Here is a 21,847-nt window from a genome sequence, read left to right as displayed (position 1 = left end):
TTGTGTTCAGCTTTTTGTATTTTTAATTCTTGCCCGGGCAGAAAACAGTGGAAGCTCTTAGAAGAATTCATTCTTCGTGGACTCCGCCTTAGGTCTGGCTAACGTTACAGAAAACGACAGTGCCTTGCTTTGTTTAAAGACGCAGGGTTCTAGCATTAGTTCTTTCTTAAGCTTAACCATGTGCCAGATACGACACAGATCTGTTTTTATCACAATTATCATTCACATTTTTGTAGTCCTGAAAAGTACGACTCAAGTTCAATGTCTTGTCTTGGGGTCCCTGGGATTCCCACTCAGGTCACCACACCCTCGTCTTCACCGGTCCCCCTCTATCCTCGGCCTTTGCCAGTCCTTCTGGCTCCATTCAGGGCACCTGGGGGTGATGATGGGCATGCTGGGGTAGCCAGGCCTGGCCGGGTATGAAGGTTCCACGACCGACTCCAGCGCGCTAACTCGTTCCGAGCACATTCTGGTTTTTCTCATCCTCACTTCCTCGGCGGCCGGCCAGACCTGGAAATCATAGAGCTAACAGCCCAGAGCGTCCCTTCCGTGGCAGCCGAGCGCTGACAGCGCGCCGCTGGGAGGGGCCTACTGGAGGGGCGGGGGAAGAGGAGGGAAAAGCCGGCAAGGGCTGGCCGGCCTTGCAGCGCCCCGCAGCGGCCAGGCCGGAAGCGGTCTCGTCGGCCCTGCGGCGCTGGAGCCCTGACGCACGGAGCTCGAGAGCGAGAACGGGAGAGAAAGGGGCAGAAATGGCGGCTCCGCTCGGCTCCCGCTGAGGAGGGCGAAGCCGGCAGAGAGTCTGAGCCGTCGGCCCGGAGCATCGCTCCCGTCTCCCGCTACCTGTCTTCGCACGCCGACTTCTCTTCCTCTGCCCTGCTCTCGCCTGTCTTCGTCTGCGCTCCTCTGAGTCTGGTTCGGCTTGTCTTTCCCGGCCCGGCTCCACTGGCCCTGACTGCCCGGCCAGCGGGCCGGCCTTCCTTGGGTCTCCCCGGCGCGGCGGGCGCCGCGGGCGCGGCGTGGACCCCGTCCTCCTGGCTGGACCATGGTGAACACCCGGAAGAGCTCTCTGCGCCTTCTCGGATCTAAGTCGCCTGGGCCTGGGCCTGGGCCTGGGGCCGGAGTAGAGTCCGGGGCGACCGGAGGCAGCAGCCATTTCATCTCCTCTCGGACCCGCTCCTCCAAGACCCGTGCTGCCAGCTGCCCCGCCGCCAAGGCCGGGGGAAGCGGCGGCGCCGGCGTCGCTCTGGATGAGGCCCGGGTAAGAGCGCGGCGGCCCGAGTCCGGAGGCTGGCAGGTTGGCCCGGCCGCCGGGGCTTTGTCTGGCCGGGTCGGGGCAGGAAGCCTCCGGTGGGGACCGCTCAGGCGGCTGGAGACCTGGTCTGCGGATGCGGTGGAGGGTGGCAGCCGGCTAGGTAGGGCCGCGACAGTTCTGCTGGCCGCGCTCTTTTGTGTGAAGAACGGGACTTGAGTCCAGGGTGAGGGTTATTGCGGGGGGGTGGGGGTGGTGTTTGTCTTTTCGGGGACATCAGAACAGCCTGCTTTCTGTGTCCTTGTCCGGCCTGTGAGAGGAATTCTAGGGGAGCACGAGCGAGGGGCCAGAGTCCCCGTTTGGAAGGGCTGGAGAGGAGAAGTGAAAGTTTTCTGCGGTGTCAAACCCTTCTTGTGAAGTGTGTCAGCTCCTGCCGGTGTCTAACTCCAGCTTACTCTCAAACTGTTTGGGGGTGGTTCAAGTTGGTGAGGAAGTGAGCGGAGAGCTCCAGTTGGCAGCCAGGCAGGGATGCTGAAAAAAGTTTGTAGCTGCTCTGACAGCAACTTTAAAAACATAATCAACACTATCGCCTCTCCAGGCAGGAGCGATCAAACGTGATGTCTGGAATCAGCCAGCCCGCTAACCAGGGTTCTAGAAGGGACTCGGTAGAGTTTTCTAGTAGAGCCTTAAGGTCGCAAAAGGGGCACGTCTAAAGAAACATGTCGAATATTACTGGTAGTAGGCACTATCATCTCCAAATTGTTTGGTTTCTTGGATGTCTCCGTCTGGGTAATACGAATAGTTTATAAAAGGTGAGTTAACACCGCCGTTGTCCCATTACGGCGAAAGTGACATTTGAAGAACACCGGTGATGATTTAGTATTTTTTTTTTTAAAGTGGTAGATACCGAAATTTATTACAAGGTAAAGCTCTAAGCTAGCACATATGTTTTATCACTTTAAAGGAATCGATAAGGTTGTGTTATGAGATTTGTTATGAATTTAGAAAAGAGTGTGTTGCTTCTGTCTAGAGAGAGGCTAATTTTCTAAGAGCAATTTGACTGGACATTGTTCATTTAAAATAACTCCTTTAAATCCACACCATTTTGTTATTCTTAGGGGAGGAAAGCGATATTTTCTATGGGGGTTTATAAGATTATGTTTGTGTATGCTTTTTCTCTGTATCTCATACAGTTCTGACACTAATCAGAATGAACTAAGGCAAATACAATAGACACATTTTACTTTACTTTTCTGAAATATGTTGTATCTTTGAAAATATGTTTGGCCTTTACTTTGCTAAAAATCTGGGAAATATTTTTAAAATTGCCCTATCAGTAAACTATTTTGGGTCTTACAGCTCTCTTAGGTTGAAATAAGAAAGTTAAGTCTGAAAGTTGTGCATACTATTCAGAATAATTATTCTGAAAACTCTACTTTCTGTCGAAATTATTCCAAACACATATAAGCTTACTGACTTTCTGAAGCTAACATCTATTTTAAAATAAAAGGAAGATAGGTTTTCCCTGTACCCTTAAGTACAAATAAAATATTTTGAGTGTAAGCATTTAATTGTATCATGCTATGAATGCCTTGTCTACTAGAGCAGTGTCTCAATCTGAAGCAATTAGCTCATCTGTCACTGATCATTTTGTGGTTCCATTTTTGAATTCATGGATATTATGCTGTCCTTACCCCCCTGAGGAATGAGGTGAGGTAATTTGTCAAGCAGCTGTTATGGAGATGTTAAAAGGCAAGGAATCAATAATCTAACGTGGAAATGAACATGTGGTAGCTTTTAAATTGCTAGAAGAATGAAAGATGTTAGAGCTCTTTCCAGAGAGATACTAATGAAACTGTTTCAAAGATCCTTTCAAAATGGCTTAAAAAGACCATGAACAACAGGCCAATGAATATTTACTATGAAAAATTTTTTTTCTGCTTTAAGAAGATTTGTATTCTGATCCGAGTAGATGATGGAATGATCTAATTGCTTTCGCTGAGAAATTTAGGATATTTACTAATCCTGTATTGTGATTGGTCCTTTAGAAGAGGGTAAATTATAATTCTAAATTTAAGTTTATAGACTGTTTATTTATGAAGCATGCAGTATATTTCTTTGCTGTATTTTTCTGAAATGGGTTGATTTGGGTTTGGTAAGCTCTTCCTTTCAAGTTTTTTTCTGTTGCAAGAATTTAGCATTCCTGACTCACCCTTTCTGGCGTACTTAAAAGGCACCCTCTATGTCTGTGTGTCTTAGATGTTTGGTAATATCTATAAAGACTTATTTGGTGGAAAGTGGGGTTGCTTGTGCTGTTGCTCTAGGAGACATTTTTGTAGTAAGAGATGTATTCCTTTTGATATGAAATGAAGTGATTCTCCCTTTTCTATTTTTGTGTGATGTTCTTCACTTTACGGGTGATGCTGATTTCACCTCTGCCCCCACCCCATCTGTCCTCTCTCATTTTAGACTATTTGATCCACTGTGTCTAGAGACATTTTATTTGCTCTAAAAAGCCTTAGGACCATGAGCTGTCATAGCTTTGCCTTTTCCCCAACTGTGGTGAAATAAAGATGATACATACTGTAGGTTATTGGAATAATTTTTTTGTGCCTACACTATTTTAATGTCAAGTTGACTTGTACTCTGCAGTTTCTTGTGTAATAATTTCTCCTGTATACTTGGCTTTGTTTAGCATGTGTAAAACTTGACCTCTTTGAGGTCAGTTAATTAGCATTTATTTACTAAGGATCACTTGCAGCAAACTCATGCTGTAGTCAGAGTTGGAAAGCAGTTTTAAAAAAATATTTCAACTCCTTTGTTTTTTAAATCTCTTTTAGGCCTGTTTGTCGATACTTTTGGCTTGTCATTAGCTTTTTGTGCTTTTTGAATCTTAGTTGAGAGAATCAAAATACATATCTTGAGTAACTATAGGTAAATCTGCTTGATTTTTATTTTTTAGGAAAAAACCTCTCAGGCCTTCTTTAATAGGCTCTTTCATCATTCTGTACTTTTTCTTTTCCAACATTCATTTATTTGCAAGTGTAATAGAAGCTGCATGGTGGAAGTTGAGGGTTAAACCTGGAAAAGAAGTCTGAGAGGGAAATATAACCATATATATAACTCTCAGGTAAGTAGAGAAATATACAAGTTCCTCAGAGTAGAGCAAATTTTTCCTTATGTCAAATTCATATGGAGCACCATATAGGTGGCATTGTGTAATGTTGTAAAACAATTTCCCCTGTCACAGTTTTGAACTAAAAGCAGCTATAAAGTTCATAGGCTTATATCCAGGATTGAACTGAAAATGAAACTTAAAAAAGATTCATTTGTTGGCCATTTCTGTAGTCCAGATATGTAGACTTGCAGTTTTTTAGGTCATGGATGAAATTTACACTTGTAGAAGTGAATGCATACTAGTTCTTCAAGTCATTTTCCTTGGCAGATAATCTTTTTAACCATCCTTGGATACATCCTTGATTGCATGTCTTCTAAATACTGATTATGGGTAAATCTGTAACCTCTGAAAGCTCAGTGGACAGGTGGTAGGATTAACATTTGTTATAAGAAGTAAGGAGCCCAACTAGTCTGCACCTGAATGGGGAGTGATCCTGTCTCTTTAAGGTTCCACATTAGGAAAGTGCTGCATTATTTTGAGTTATGTATTTGGCCTTTTATTTTTGGACACGTAATGAGGTTTCATTTGTGTATGCTCCTGAGTGGTTTCTTGATATTTGGGTTTTTGATCTGTACTAGGAATGTTTTATGTTTCTGTAATGTGTCTGCTCTGGGGGAGAATTCTGTGAAAAATGAGTCATTGAGTAAAAAACATACAGAATTTTCGGTAAAAAGTTGTATGGAAGTACAAAGGTAGGGGGAAAACTGTATGTAAAATGTGCTAACTTTATTTAAGTACGCATTAGACAATTTTTAGAGAGGCAAGTGTTGTATGTGGCTTATGTCAAACAATAGAAAAGCTATGTTAAAATTAATAGGTTGTGACTTGTTTTAGCTTATAGATACTTTGAGTATATGCTGTAAGATTCTAAACTTCAAATGCTTTTGAGCTGTAAGTATTTTGGCATGAGATTTTTTTTTTTAAAGATTTTTAAAATTTTCATTTTTAGGTTGTTTAATCTGTAGGTAGAATATACACCTTTGGTTAAAGTCTTTGTTTCCTAGACTCTTCTCTTAGAGTAGTCTATAAACTCCCTGGGACCAGGCACTATATTTCATTTTCCTCACAACTGCTGTATTCCCAGGGCCTAGTATGTCATCTGCCATATAGAAGATGCTTAATAAATACTTGTTAAATGAGTGAATGAATAACATAATAAGTAGGTGAAATTTGTGAGGGTTGGTGAAATAGTGGGTGCAAATTGTGAGGATTGAACTCTGAGAATAGAGGGTAAATAAAACACAGTCCCTGCCTTCATGGCTCTAAGTATGCATGTGGAAGATACATGAGAAATTGTTAACAGAAAAAATCAATTCAAGGTAGGGGCCAGATGACATGGATTCTCAGCGTGCTAAGAGTTCTAATCCTTTACTCACTGAATGTTTTGAGTGGAACTCTTTGATGTTCTTTGAGGATAGAGATTGTGCTGTTCACACCTATATCCTGAGTGCCTGCAATAGTGCCTTCCAGATGTAGTGCTCAATAGTCTCCTCTTCGCCCCTCTCCACCACTTAGGTTGCAGGATCTCAGTTTCCTGACCAGGGATTGAGCCTGGGTCACTGCAATGAAAGCACTAAGTCCTAACTCCTGGACTGCCAGTAAAGAATTTTTGAAAGAATGAATGGAAAGTAGCTTCATTTGAAATTATTTTCATTTTGATGGTCTTCAGTTGTGCTGTATTTACATGTTGCAATTTGCCCAACAATTTGGCCCATTTGGGGGTAAGAAGGAGAGGAGTAAACTAAGGTTTACTTAGCATCTCATACCAGGTGTTGAATGCTGTCTTATTCAACCCGTGCAATAACCCCATGAGGCAGGTGATGGTATACTTATTTTACAGCTGAGGAAATTGAATTGCTGAAGAGGTTAAGTGGCCTGTAGAAAGCCAAATAGGCATTAGTAGTAGGGTAATATTTAAGTCTAGTTGTCTTTTACATGTCTGTTTCTTACTGTCTCATCTGTATTTATCACTACTGTTTGATGCTGTTCATTCAGTTTTCACAAATATCTGAAAAAGTGACGAAGGCTGCCATTGTACAGTCAGAAAATACTGCATATAGGCAGATTTTTACTAGACTATCTGGAGTAGGAGTGTTTAGTATTGAGATTAGAAGAATGAACAGTAGCCTATGGGGATATGAAATACAAGACAGTTATTTTTTTCAGTAATTGCTTGCTGCCTGATTTTCAGGGGGTGGGTGTAGGGAGAGGAGCAGGCATATAATGTGAAGATAATATTTTGGCAATATTTTTGTTTCCTACTATTCTAAAGATGGTTTGGGAAAAAAATCCCTATAAAAAGAGTAAGTCTGGGGACTTGTGATATGTGAAAGTTGGACCATAAAGAAGGCTGAGTGCCAAAGAATTGATGCTTTTGAACTGTGAAAGTGAAGTCGCTCAGCCGTGTCTAACTCTTTGTGACCCCATGGACTGTAGCCCACCAGGTTCCTCTGTCCAAGGGATATCCCAGGCAAGAATACTGGAGTGGGTTGCCATTTCCTTCTCCAGGAGATCTTCCCAACCGAGGGATTGAACCTGGGTCTCACAAGTTGTAGACACTTTACCGTCTGAGCCACCAGGCTAGTCCAATTGAACTGTAGTGCTGGAGAAGACTCTTGAGAGTCCCTAGGACTGCAAGGAGATCAAACCAGTCAATCCTAAAGGAAATCAACCCTGAATATTCATTGGAAAGTCTGATGCTGAAGCTCCAATACTTTGGGCACCTAATGTGAAGAGCTGACTCCCTGGAAAAGACTGTGATGCTGGGAAAGATTGAAGGCAGGAGAAGGGGGCAACAGAAGATGAGATGGTTAGATGGCATCTCTGACTCAATGGACATGAGTTCACTGTCTAGGAGATAGTGAGGGACAGGGAAGCCTGGCATGTCACAGTCCATGGTGTCGCAAAGAATCAGACACAGCTTGGCAACTGAACAACAACAATTTGAGTAAATAAGACTCGGTACTTCTTGTTGCAGACCTCTGGTGAGCATTTTGGTATCTCTGTTAAGTGGCTCACTTGTCAGGGACCTTGAAGTTGCTTGATGAAATTTAATTTCCCTTATAGCTTACTAACATCCTTTATCTAAAGTATACTTCACTGCTCACACTTAGGGTGGGTGTTGCAGTTGTATACTTGATTGTGCAAATTAAGGGAATCCAATTTTAAAAAAAAAAGTCAAGCCCCAGCACACTGTACCTTCTTAATCAGTGTCACATTGTAATAATTTAAAATATGTATATAGAAACAGGGGAAACTTCTTTGAGAGATGTGTACAAACATAAGAGAAACTGGTGCAGGGTAGTTTCTGTATGAAAATTTTGGAGGTATTTTAAATGAATTAAAAAATGTAACTTAATTTTCATGTTTTAGTTTTTACTCTTCTAATTAAGTCTCCAAGTTTATTAGATGGGAGAATTGAGAAATGATAGTTGCCTAAGGCCATATGATTTTAAAAGCAACAGTTTAACTGGAAATGGAAGTTCCTTTCTTTAATTTTTAGTATCTATTGAGTGACTTGATGTGCCAGACACTGAAGGTAAAGGAGCACACAAGACTCTCTACCTCAGCTCTTAGACAAAATATTTATTTCAAGTCATGAAATCAGTATTTCAAATAATATGGAAATGTGCAGAAAAAAATTAAAGGACTTTCCCCACTCCCATGATTCCTCTAGTTCATTCTTCCCAGGAATAACCACTGTTAAAGCTGGTATATATCTTTCCAGACCATTGCACATGTAAGTATGGGTTATTTATATGTTTGTGTATATATTTATATATCTGTATCTATATATCTATCTCTGTCTCTGTCTGTATCTATTTGACTGTGCCACATGACTTGTGGGACCTTAGTTTCCTGACCCAGGGATTGAACCCTTTGTCCCCTGCAGTGAAAGCATGGAGTTCTAACCACTGGATCAACAGGGAATTCCCTGTATGTATAAACTTTTAGCAGAAATGGAATCATACCTTATATACTGCTTATAATTATTTTTTCTCTTTAACTATTTATCATGTACATTCTTTCGTATCTGTCCTTCTTGCTAGCTTTGTAACATTTTGTTGTATCTTTACACCTCACTTCTTTAACTTTTCCCTGTTGATACACAGTTAGGTTTTCTCCATGTTTTTAATATTATAAATAATGTCACATAATTTTAGGCAAAGTGGAAATATTGAGTCAGAGGTATATTATACTTTAAACTTTTATAGTTTTTTCCAAATTGTTCTATAAATAGGCTAAATAAATATGCACCCTACTCCCCAAAAGTCTCCGCACTTGTTTTTGTACCTTATACTGGCTGATGAAAGGAGTTAGGGGTTAAGTTTCTTAAAGGGTAGACTGTTTAATAATCAAGTATATTTAGTATCTAACACAGTAATAGATGTTAGTAAATTTTGTTTGTGAAAGGAATGGATCACTGAAGATAATAAACTTAGGAAGTTATGTTAATACTACAAAGCCAAGCAAATATCCTTACTTGAGACTGTATCCACTGTTAGGCTGTAATTGTACACATATGTTACTTTTAGTGGTTGGCCAAATTGTTTTTCTCTTAGTAACACTTAGTTATCTTTAACTCCATTTGAAACAATTTTGTTAGATTGTAGTGTGACAAGTGTCATATCAGCTGTGCCTTAAAGAAAAAGCTTACTAAATTGGTGAATTTTTGTGTAGCTATTTTAATATTGAAGATGAAAGGAAAAAAGCAGCATTTTTGGCAATTGTTGCTGTTGTTTAGTTGCTAAGTCAAGTCCGACCCTTTGCAATCCCATGGACTGCAACACACTAGGCTTCCCTGTCCCCTTCACTGTCTCCTGAAGTTTGCTCAGAGTCATGTCCTTTGAGTCAGTGATGCCATCTAACCGTCTCATCCTCTGTTGCCCTCTCCTGCTCTTGCCCTCAGTCTTTTCTAGCATTAGGGTCTTTTCCAGTGAGTTGGCTCTTTGCATCAGGTGGCTAAAGTATTGGAGCTTCAGCTTCACTGTCAGTCCTTTCGATGAATTTATTCAGGGTTGATTTCCTTTAAGATTGACTGGTTTGATCTCCTTGCAGTCCAAGGGACTCTCAAGAGTGTTCCCTGGCACCGCAGTTTGAGAGCATCAATTCTTCCATGCTCAACCTTCCTGATGGTCTAACTCTCACATCTGTACATGACTACTGGAAAAACCATAGCTTTGACTATATGGACCTTAGTCAGCAAAGTGATGTTTCTGCTTTTTAATACACTGTCTAGGTTTGTCATAGCTTTTTCTTCCAAGGAGCAGTCATCTTATATACTTTTACTGGCCAATTTAAGGAGTTAGGAATTAAGTTTCTTTAAGGACAGACTGTTTAATCGTCAAGTATATTTAGTATCTACAGATATGCAGATGACACCACCCTTATGGCAGAAAGTGAAGAGGAACTAAAAAGCCTCTTGATGAAAGTGAAAGAGGAGAGTGAAAAAGTTGGCTTAAAGCTTAACATTCAGAGAACTAAGATCATGGCATCTGGTCCCATCACCTCATGGGAAATAGATGGGGAGACAATGGAAACAGTGTCAGACTTCATTTTTTTGGGCTCCAAAATCACTGCAGATGGTGACTGCAGCCATGAAATTAAAAGACACTTACTCCTTGGAAGGAAAGTTATGACCAACCTAGATAGCATATTAAAAAGCAGAGACATTACTTTGCCAACAAAGGTCCGTCTGGTCAAGGCTATGGTTTTTCCAGTGGTCATGTATGGATGTGAGAGTTGGACTGTGAAGAAAGCTGAGTGCTAAAAAATTGATGCTTTTGAACTATGGTGTTGGAGAAGACTCTTGAGAGTCCCTTGGACTAAAAGGAGATCCAACCAGTCCATCCTGAGGGAGATCAGTCCTGGGTATTCATTGGAAGGACTGATGCTGAAGCTGAAACTCCAATACTTTGGCCACCTCATGCGAAGAGTTGACTCACTGGAAAAGACCCTGATGCTGGGAGGGATTGAGGGCAGGAGGAGAAGGGGACGACAGAGGATGAGATGGCTGGATGGCATCGCCGACTCGATGGTCATGAGTTTGAGTAGACTCTGGGGGTTTGTGATGGACAGGGAGACCTGGCGTGCTGCAATTCATGGGGTCTCAAGGAGTCAGACACAACTGAGCGACTGAACTGAACTGAAAGTAATATATGTACATGTGAGCTCAGTCATATCCAACTCTTTCCGACCCTGTGAACTGTACCTGCCAGGCTCTTCTGTCTGTGGAATTTTCTAGCGAAGAAATACTGGAGTTGGTGGCCATTTCCTTCTCCAGGGGATCTTCCTGACCCAGGAATCAAACCTGTGTCTCTTGTGTCTGCTGCATTGATAGGTGGATTCTTTACCACTTGCACCACCTGGGAACAAGATAACACAGTAATAGGTGTTAGTAAATTTTGTTTGTGGAAGGAATGGATCACTGAAGATAATACGCTTATGAAGTTATCTTACTACTACAAAGTCAAGCAAGTATCCTAACTTGAGAGACTATCCATTGTCAGGCTGTAGTTGTAGACATTTGTTACTTTTAGTGCTTGGTCAAATAGTTTGTTTTTTTCCTGGTAGCACTTAGCTGCCTTTAACCCCATTTGAAACATTTCTGTTAGATTGTATTGTGACAGCTGTCACAGCAGCATGCATTAAAAAACAAACAAACTTACAAAATTGTTGAATTTTTGTGTAGCCATTATAATATTAAAGATGAAAGAAAAAAGCAACATTTTCACCAAATTATGCTTTATTGTTTCAAGAAAGGTAAAAATGCACTGAAATGCACAAAAACATTTGTATAACACATGGAGTCAGTGCTTTGACTGATGGAATGTGTCAAAAGTGGTTTGGGAAGTTTGCATGCTAGAGATTTCTCACTGGACGATGCTTCATGGTGGGGTAGACCAGTTGAAGTTGACGCCAATCAAAGTGAAATATTAATTGAGAACAATTTATGTTACACTATGTGGAAGAGAGCCTACATACTCAAAATACCCAAATCAAGTGCTGAAAATCATTTGCACCAGCTTGGTTATGTTCATCACTGTGGTGATTGGGTTCCACATAAGTTAGTCAGGAAAAACCTTTACTGCATTTCTGCATGTAATTCTCTACTTAAATGTAATGAAAATGTTCCATTTTAAAAATGTGATGGGTGATGAAAAGTGGATACTGTACAATAATGTGGAATGGAAGAGATTGTAGGGCAAGTGAAATGAACCACCACCTACCACACCAAAGGCCAATCTTCATCCCAAGAACGTGATGTGTATGTGGTGGGATTAGAAGGGAGTCCTCTACTATGAGCAGGAGCAGATTCCAAACAATTAATTCCAACAGTACCGCTCCTAGTTAGAGCAACTAAAAGCAGTGTTCGATGAAAATTGTCTGGAATTAGTCAACAGAAAATGGATATTCTTTGATCATGAAGATATTTAGTGAGACTGCATATTTCTCTGATGACCAGGCAAAAACTGTTAGAGCTTGCTTGGAAAGTTCTGGTTTATCCACTGTATTCACCAGACATTGCACCTTCAGATTTTCATTTATTTCAGTCTTTACAAAAATTCTCTTCATGAAAAAATTTCAAAAGACTGTAAAAGGCACCTAGAATAGTTCTTTGCTCAGTAAGATAAAAAGTTTTGGGAAGGTGGAATTATGAAGTTGCCTGAAAAGTGAAGTGAAAGTGAAGTTGCTCAGTCATGTCCGACTCTTTGTGACCCCATGGACTGTAGCCTACCACGTTCCTCTGTCCATGGGATTTTCCAGGCAAGAATACTGGAGTGGGTTGCCATTTCCTTCTCCAGGAGATCTTCGCGACCCAGGGATTGAACCCGGGCCTCCCACATCATAGCAGACGCTTGACCATCTGAGCCACCAGGTAATGGAACAAAATGGTGAATACATTGTTCAATAAAGTTCTTGGTGAAAGTGAAAAATGTGTCTATCACTTAAAAACCAAAGAAACTTTTTGGCCAACTGAATACTTCCTCAACCTGGTTTTAAGAATCTTATGCCCTGGTGGCTCAGATGGTAAAGAGTCCGTCTGCAGTGTGGGAGACCTGGGTTCATTCCTTGGGTTGGGAAGATTCCCTGGAGAAGGAAATGGCAACCCACTCCAGTATTCTTGCCTGGAGAATTCCATGGACAGAGGAGCCTGGCGAGCTACAGTCCATGGGTTCGCATAGAGTCAGACTGAGTGACTAAGCACAGCACATGAAGTAAACGGTAGTTTTTGAGTTACAGTGGTAATGCTGCAATAGGAGACTGTTCTCTCGTTTCAGTCTGTGGCATGTTTTAGGCTGCCCATTGTCTCTTTGTCATTTTAAGTCATGTAATATTTTCAGATAAAAAGATATTATCTTCCTGGAAGAAAATTGCAGTTTAAACTGTAAGAGATATAAACTATTTTTATCTTTTTATAACTCCTCAGCTCACTTCTATATTTTTTCCCCTTTCTATAGTCTTTCATGATGATTATTTAGAAATATTAAACTAGTAAGCTGTTGCTCTTGGGATATTTGAGCAAATTTTAGGATATTTTGTGTGTCTGAAGTTTTAGGACTTTGTAGAATAGTATTGGCTCTAAGAAAATAAATAGCAGTGTGAGTTTTGTTTTCTGAAGTCATGGTAACTGCTGCCTCTGTGAATTCTTTTTACAAATGAAAGAAAAAGAAATTGACTGCACTTTTAAGCTCTCTCATGAACACAGGAATACCCAGTTTTTCAAAAGGTGGAAGAAAAAGCTGTCTTATAAAGGAAACTGGAATAGATTGATGGCACCAATATACTTTCTAACAGGGGCTGTTCCTATTCTGTTTTTTCTTTTCTCTTTGAGGCTCTTTTCCTCATCAGTTATCTTGCTCTTTTTGGGGGGAAAGGGCTTGCTGTATGGTTTGTGGGAATCTTAATTTTTGCTTTTGAACTGTGGTGTTGGATAAGGCTCTTGAAAGTCCCTTGGACTGCAAGGAGATCCAGCCAGTCCATCCTAAAGGAAATCAGTCCTGAATATTCATTGGAAGGACTGGTGCTGAAGCTGAAACTCCAATACATTGGCCACCTCATGAGATGAACTGACTTAGTTGAAAAGACCCTGATGCTGGGAAAGATTGAAGGCAGGAGAAGGGGACAACAGAGGATGAGATGGTTGGATGGCATCACCGACTCAATGGACATGAGTTTGAGTAAACTCTGGGAGTTGGCGAGGGACAGAGGCCTGGCGTGCTGCAGTCCATGGGGTCGCAAAGAGTCGGACACGACTGAGTGACTGAACTGAACAGAGTTCCCTAATCAGGGATGAAACCCAGCAGTGAGAGCACCAAGTCTTAACCACTGGACCACCAGGGAATTCCCCTCTTTAAATTTTTATTATAACTTATTCTTTTCTGTGGTCCCTTTTCTTCTATTTACAAGAATCCACGTCTCAAAAAAAAAAAAAATTCTTCACTGACTTCTTGGACTTTGTAACCTCTTTAAGACTATCGTCTTGTTTTTCTTAATTCTGACACTTTCAAGAGTAGCTTTGTGGTTTATCACCTGTACCTTCTCACCACTCACTCAATTCTTCACTTAGTGATTTCCACCTCAGCATTTTGCAGAAATTGCCCTATCAGAAGTTACAGTGGCCTCCTAATTACCAATCCACACATTTACCAGCTTTTATTCCATCTGATCTTTTTATGACCAACTTCCAGTCCCCTTGTTTGAGTGAGACACTGTGTTTTTCTCTGGTTTATGTGAGATCCTTTCAGCTCATTTCTGTAATATAGACATTTTTTAAAGGTTTTTTACTTTTGTTCTCTTGTTTTTTCACTCTGTATGTTACCTATGACCCCTTTAGTACAATTTCATTTCTATCTCTAGTTCTCACATCACTCTGTCTCAGAACTGCATTTCCCACAATCTGATAGACATTTCCCTAGATTTCTGGCTAGAATTCTAAACCTAACTTTCAAAATCATAATTCACTGTTACATTTCTCCCATCAGCAGCTGCAGACTACCTCCCTCCCCCCACATCCCTCTACCTTCCTCCATAGCTCCTAAAACACAGCAACCACTTTTTATGCCCACCCTGTCTTTACATTTGATATTGGTGTTCCACCTGTATGCAGGACAGGAAGCAACAGTTAGAACTGGGCATGGAACAATTGACTGGTTCCAAATAGGAAAAGGAGTACATCAAAGCTGTATATTGTCACCCTGCTTATTAAACTTATATGCAGAGTACATCATGAGAAATGCTGGGCTGGAAGAAGCACAAGCTGAAATCAAGATTGCCGGGAGAAATATCAATAATCTCAGATATGCAGATGACACCACCCTTATGGCAGAAAGTGAAGAGGAACTAAAAAGCCACTTGATGAAAGTGAAGAAGGAGAGTGAAAAAGGTGGCTTGAAGCTCAACATTCAGAAAACTAAGATCATGGCATCTGGTCCCATCACTTCATGGGAAATAGATGGGGAGACAGTGGAAACAGTGTCAGACTATATTTTTTGGGGGCTCTAAAATCACTGCAGATGGTGATTGCAGCCATGAAATTAAAAGACGCTTGCTCCTTGGAAGCAAAGTTATGACCAACCTAGACAGCATATTAAAAAGCAGAGACATTACTTTGCCAACAAAGGTCTGTCTAGTCATGACTGTGGTTTTTCCAGTAGTCATGTATGGATGTGAGAGTTGGACTATAAGGAAAACTGAGTGCTGAAGAATTGATGCTTTTGAACTGTGGTGTTGGAGAAGACTCTTGAGAGTCCCTTGGACTGCAAGGAGATCCAACCAGTCCATCCTGAAGGAGATCAGTCCTGGGTGTTCATTGGAAGGACTGATGCTGAAGCTGAAACTCCAGTACTTTGGCCACCTCATGCAAAGAGTTGACTCACTGGAAAAGACCCTAATGCTGGGAAGGATTGGGGGCAGGAGGAGAAGGGGATGACAGAGGATGAGATGGCTGGATGGCATCACTGACTCAATGAACATGGGTTTGGGTGAACTCTGGGAGTTGGTGATGGACAGGGAGGCCTGGCGTGCTGCGATTCATGGGGTCACAAAGAGTCGGACAAGACTGAGCGACTGAACTGAACTGAACTGAATCTCTTAGTTATTCTGTTTTCTGGAATCAATTTCTTATTTTCTACATCTATAATGCTGTATGAATCCATTATCAGGACTTGAATCAATCTCTTTGTTTACTAATTCACTTACTGCCTTGAATTTTTCATTTTTTAATGCTGTGCTTGGGTACATTCTTTTTGTCTTTTAAGTCCAGGTTCTAGATTTCTGAACGAATTCTAATCTGGGCAGGAAGTCTTCCCTGAAAACCGGGGCAGCATAAAATTCTTCTCTGTTTCATTATTCTCAAGTTCTTTTACCTAATTTTAGGAGATTTATGGTAGAATAGTGTTTAATATTTGTGGTAGCTGATGAATATGGTTCAAGAAACTCAGGGGATTAATTTTTACAAATTGGAAAACTTTTCTACCTATTTTAGAAGGTTAGAATTTAGTCAAAAAGTCACTTAGGTGGGAAGGACAACCTTTTATTGTACTTTTATTTTTTGTACGATTTGACATTATTACTATTATACCTCTCGGAATATATCACATCATTGAATCATGTTCCTCTGTCAATTCTAGGTGTCCCATTATTGTTATAAAATAAAATCCTCATGATTTATGATGTCTTCCTTCATCTCAGCTGGCAGTTACCATTTTTTGCTTTCAGAAAGTTGTGTATTTCTAGATTCTTTACCATCTGAGCCACCAAGGAATCCCATTCCTATTACAGTACTTACTATAATTTGCAATGTATCATTACTGTAGCTGTCAGTTCAATAGATTGTGTATAAGGTTTAAGAAGGCTTTAGTCTCTTTTTTAAACTATTACCTAGTCCTCCCCCTATGTCTTATGTGCACAGTAGGTCCCCAACAAATGTTTGCTAAATGAAATTATTCCCTTTGTTTGAAATGCCTTTCCTGCTCATGGATTGTAATCACTCTGACACATATTGCTAAATGACTGTGGGTAGATTGCATAATCTCTCCTAAATATTTTTATCCTGAAACTAGCAACGCCTTCCCTCAAAGGGTTAGGTTATAATTAACTAGTAAAATGCTTTGAAGAAGTTAAAGTTAAGCATTATGATCATCCTATTAAAGGTGAACTGTTGGTATCAGGTTTGTAGGTAAAGCTTTCCCAAAGCTTGAAGTTAATTAGATGGTGTTGAAGTAATTATTTTGTAGTATTTGCATCTTGGTTGTTTTGCTTTACTTAAATCCCTAGAGTTCTTTGGAGGGAAGGAAGCCTTTGTAATGCTGTTTATACGCCGAGTCACGAGTCACGAAGTGTTTTCACTGTAGAGTAGTACAGTGCAGCATTTAAGATGATGTGTATCACGCTATACTTTTATATGCCAGAGGTCCTCAGACTTCTGTGTGCTAAGAATCATTTGGAGGCCCTCATTGAAAATATCCCACCTCCACCCAAGGTTCTAGTTTAGCAGGTTATGTTTCTTAATGACAAATCAGGTGCTTTCTTATCAGTTAGTATGTGGACAACACTGAGAGATACTCCTGAATGAAGCTGTAAAAAGCCTGTAGAATATGAGGGAATGACTAGTAAATAAACATACAAACTCATATGACTTATGATGTTCAAAGTCATTAGTTATATAATATTTACAGAGTTATATAATAACTCACATATTTAAAAAATGGCTTGACTTCACATACTTTTACTGTTTTTCCTTTAATTCAATAAATACATAGTACTTATTCCCAGAGTGTGTTTGAGAAACTTCAGTACCTACAGATAGCTCCAGTTGGTGATGGACAGGGAAGCCTGGTGTGCTGCAGTCCGTGGGGGTCCCACAGAGTCGAACATGACTGAGCAACTGAACTGACAGATGCTCCATGAAAAAAGAGCTTGATTAAATAAGTTTGTGAATTGTTATATACTGTCATCCATATTTGGAGATTTATATTGCATATTAACTTATTTTCTGTATCACCATGTGGCCTGTGGGATCTGAGTTCCTCTACCAGGGATAGAACTTGGGCCTCTTGCATTGAAAGTAGAGAGTCTTAACCATTGGACTGCCAGGGAAGTCCCTGCATATTAACATGCTAAAGACTCTTACAGGTCCTGAAGCAAAAAACCTTGGACCTCATTGTTTTCTGAAATTTATTTGACTATGAGCTTTCCTTTGTTTCTCCTAGCAATTTCTATTAATTTACTGAACAAACTTGAGGAAATCTTGTCTTTTTCTTTCCCCCCAGTTAGGAAATGAGTGCATGAATTGAATAAGGAGGGTTGGGGAGGGAAAATTCTTAGTAGGATGCCAACTAAACTATATAGGAGTGATTGGATTAGATAATTACCACCATAATGGTATTGGATAAAGGCAAGTAGTAGTCAGTGAATGCTGTGGCTAGTGAGTTTGATGAAGAACAGAGTATTGGTTAATTTTAAGAATGATTTCACATAAACTAATCAAATACAAAGGGAAAAATAGTGACTTTATAGTGGGAAAACCTGGCAGACACCAACTTGATTAGGTGATCAAGATTATTCTTAATGATGGGTAGGTACAATATGCATAGTATCATGTCTGTATATTCTTCCATGAATGTTATGGCCTGAATTGGGTTACGAGGAACATCGGGTAGGCCCAGACTGATGGTCATTCCAGAGAATTAAAAAACCTATATTCTTAACTGAGGGCATGAGAAACTGAGGGGACTCTTGCAGATAGGAGACAGAGGAGGTATGATAACTACATACAGTATACGTTCCTGGATATAATTCTGAATCAGATAGGAAAGAGAGACCCTGTTGGGACATTTGATAACATTTGAATGTATCTGCAAATTAGCTCTGTGTTATATCAATGATGATTTCCTAATTGGGAGGATTGAATGATACTAATGTAGCAGAATTTTCTTGCTTTGTAAGTTACACACTGGACTATTTAGGAGAGGAATGATGAATCATGTCATAAAAACATATACCTACACATCTTTTCTGTAGGTCATGAATTTTAATAAGAATAGTAAATACATTTTAAACTTTTTCTTTCAGAAAGCTGAAGCTGATGGTACTTTAAGTGATAGCCACGTGTCTCCTCCAGCCAAACGCACTTTGAAACAACCTGACTCTGTTTGCAAAGACAAATCAAAATCACGAACTACTGGTCAGCGAGAAGAATGGAACATATCAAGTGGACAGGCCAGGTGAGAAGGGAGAACTCACCCATTGTGTTTTCATAATTTTTTTGATGGGATTCAGGGCTGATATTAATGCTAATTTTCTTAAATTGTAAAACCACCTGTCTGGGAATACTTATAAATTGTGTTAAGCTTATAATTTTTGTGTGTAATTTTATTTTCTCTATACCAAAAATACATTTAGTATGTAATAGAAACTATTATTACTTAAAATGTTAAGAATTTTGATAGGTCTTGAATGTGCATACATGTTTATACTCCTGAAAATTTAAATAAAAACAATGGTTAGAAGTATATTTTTTATTAGAAAAAAAAAATCTCTTCTTCCTAAAATTATTAAATATTCCACTTGAATTGGTATGCTAAAATGTAATAAAATCTTAATTAATTTTTAAGAAATCTTTTCATGTATCTGATTGTTTTCAACTTAAATTTTCTTTGTGTCTGTTTTGATATGTATTATGAACATAATTTTACTCACCAAAGTAAGTGGTACTAATTTAATGTAGATAGGATAGCTGTACACACACTCAGAAAAGATTTAAATTTTCAGCTTAGAATCATTAGCTTCTCTCTTATCCAAAGTCTTTGATGTAAAAGTGCTGATGATGTGCCAAATGCAAACAAAAGTAAAAGGGAATTCCTTTTTGACAGTATTTTTATTTTATGTCTGTAGGTAAATTCTGGACATTTTTATTAGTCTTTAATGAAAATAATCTTTGGAGTTATATAGATTTTGATAGGCATTATACATTTACTAGACTCTAAAGAGTCTATGCCTAATTTAATAAGTACCACTTTATTTAAAATTTTTAATTTTACATTGTCTGAGAGCTAAGTTGAAAATTATGTGAATCAGTCTACTGATTTTTTTTTTTTTTTTTAACTTTCCCAGCTTTCCCATACTCATTCATCTGTGAGATGAAACAGATCCAGATCACTATAATGATGTCACTTAGAATAAGTACTTCCCTTTAATTATACTTCTCCACTTGATTTATGGGTTGTAATCTGTATCCTGTGTTTATTAGATGAGTGAATCAGGCTTATTTTTCTAACAAATGTTTCTAAAAAGTATTCTTTTACTGTTAAAAGTTTGGCCTTTAATTGTAAGATAATTTTAACAGTGTAACTCAAGTATGAGTCTCTCTAGTATAGTAGATTTCTCACATCTTATCCACTCAGAGATCTGTATAAATTAATCTTGATCATGTCTTTCATGTAAAAAGAACAGAGAGTTTTGCTTCCATTTAGATACCTTAAGAGTTTGATATTCCTTTAAAAAAACTTTAAATACATTTTGAATAAGAAACTTAAGAAATAATGAATACTGAATAGAATTTACTGCTTCTGTTTTGGCAGGAGAATAATGTTTAGCAGTTCACACAATTTTAAATGTTTTTGGGTTAAACTTTCATTGAGGAATGTGATTAAGTGCTACACTGCTAGAGTCTTTAGTATTTCAGATGACCTGAAAAGAAAATGCCATTTGGTCTGTCAGATTCAACAGAATTGAATTTTTGGGAAACTTGTAGTTTAAAAATATTTTAGATTTTGAGATAATATAAATACAAAAACCAGGATTTATATGAGTGCTTATATTAGTTTTTATGTCATGAACCTGAGAATCCTAATTCCTTTATTTTGGTAATCTAAAGTCCTAAGAGCATCTAAGGTAAAATGACTGAAGTTCTTTGACAAAAATGACTTTTTAAAATACAGTTCATTTGGAGGAAAATTGAATAAAGATAAAAATTAGTATTAGCTATGAAAAATGGTGAATCTTAAAGGACTTTAACAACCATTAAATTCTTTAAAGAAACTACTGTTGATTTGTAAAATAACATTTAGGAATAACTTTTAGAGATTGGATGAAAATAGAGATTAAAATGGAACTGGAACTTTGATGTCTTCATAAATGATTTGAGATAGATTATAAGTTTTCTTTGGGGGAGGAATCTGGGTTTATATATTTAAAGTCCCAAGTTTATCAATATAGTTACAGTGATTGATAATATTTTTGTAAAATGAGGATTTTCTTGGTAAAAATCTTTACTGTATTACTACATCTTTTCTTCTTTGGCTTATATGTAGAAATTCATAAATATACTTGCTAACCTAGATAGCTGTAGCAGCTTACAAATATTTTGAGTTCAGAATCCCATTTCATTGACTTTTGTCAGTTGACATTTATTTAGCCACTAGATATTTATCTAATTTGGAGGCTGTGTGCTGGGGAGTAGGTGATTGGGAGAGTCAACGTGGAGAACATGGCATGCATTTGATGTCTGTAGAATAATAGAGAGACATACTCTGAGAAACACACGAAATTAAATCTTTGATAAGCCTAACTGTGCACTAAAGTGTAATATGTGTGAAAATTTTGTTTGTGGTCAGATGATTAGGGAGTAGTGGGGTTAGGCAGAAGTGTAATCACCACTGCTGAGGCTCATTAGAATTGAAGGCTGCTAGTGGTTAAAGTTTTTCCAAATGAATGCTTTTGCTGAATTGAGGTTTAAAATCCTCATAAATCATTGAATGCCTTGGGTTTATGTGGGTGAATAAGTAATGATTTTTGAGTCTGGTATTGAACTTGGTAGTGTGTCCCATGTAATTAAAGGTGTAGAAACTTTTAATGTAATAATTACTGAATGCAGGGATAGTGTCTCCATTTAAAAAATTTAGGGTACAGAGATAAAGGGAAATATCCCCCACTTACTCCTCATTTTAAAAATAAAGGGGACTTCATAATCATAAAGGATTTATTAGAGGATTTATTTAATCAGTGAACCTGCATGGTTACACTTTAAGTGATTAATTTTTGGGAACATTGACTCAAGAGACTTTTAAAGCACCTATATAATTGTATAGGCAGACCAAGCCTTGAAATACCAATATTATGTTTTTATACCCAAGTATTTCATATTCTATCTCCTTTTTTTCTTTCTCCTTTTTATAAAGAGAAATAATAATGGTACAATGATGACAATAAGCTATGATTGTAAGATAATGGGATTGATTGAAGAAGTTTTCTTTTTTCTCCCACCTTAAATCGGATCTTTCATTAGCAATGAAATAAAAGCAAGTAAGCACTGTCTTCTTTAGAGGAACAAAAATTGTTACTGTGCTTTCATCCTAGTGATGTTATTTTTTCAACCGAGTTTTAGATTTCTTTTGTAGAATGATTTTAGGGTTAGC

At 38.8% G+C, this 21,847-nt stretch overlaps 1 protein-coding gene across 3 annotated transcripts in view; it reads left to right on the top strand.

Moving 5' to 3' along the window:
* The window catches only part of ATAD2B (ATPase family AAA domain containing 2B), a 134,673-nt gene that overhangs the window by 8,396 nt on the left and 104,430 nt on the right, over positions 1 to 21,847 (top strand). For 2 of the 3 annotated variants that reach the window (XM_061154889.1, XM_061154888.1), the window contains exons 1-2: positions 723 to 1,258; positions 18,504 to 18,655. In XM_061154889.1, the coding sequence (XP_061010872.1) occupies positions 1,043 to 1,258; positions 18,504 to 18,655 (368 nt within the window). In that variant the 5' untranslated portion in view covers positions 723 to 1,042. Of the gene's footprint in view, positions 1 to 722; positions 1,259 to 18,503; positions 18,656 to 21,847 lie in introns of those variants that run through there. The other variant, XM_061154890.1, reaches the window with a different exon arrangement.

Source organism: Dama dama, chromosome 11, assembly GCF_033118175.1.
Source record: "Dama dama isolate Ldn47 chromosome 11, ASM3311817v1, whole genome shotgun sequence".
Taxonomy (NCBI): domain Eukaryota; kingdom Metazoa; phylum Chordata; class Mammalia; order Artiodactyla; family Cervidae; genus Dama; species Dama dama.
Note: the sequence above shows the minus strand (reverse complement) of the source record. Positions and strands in the feature narration are given on the sequence as shown.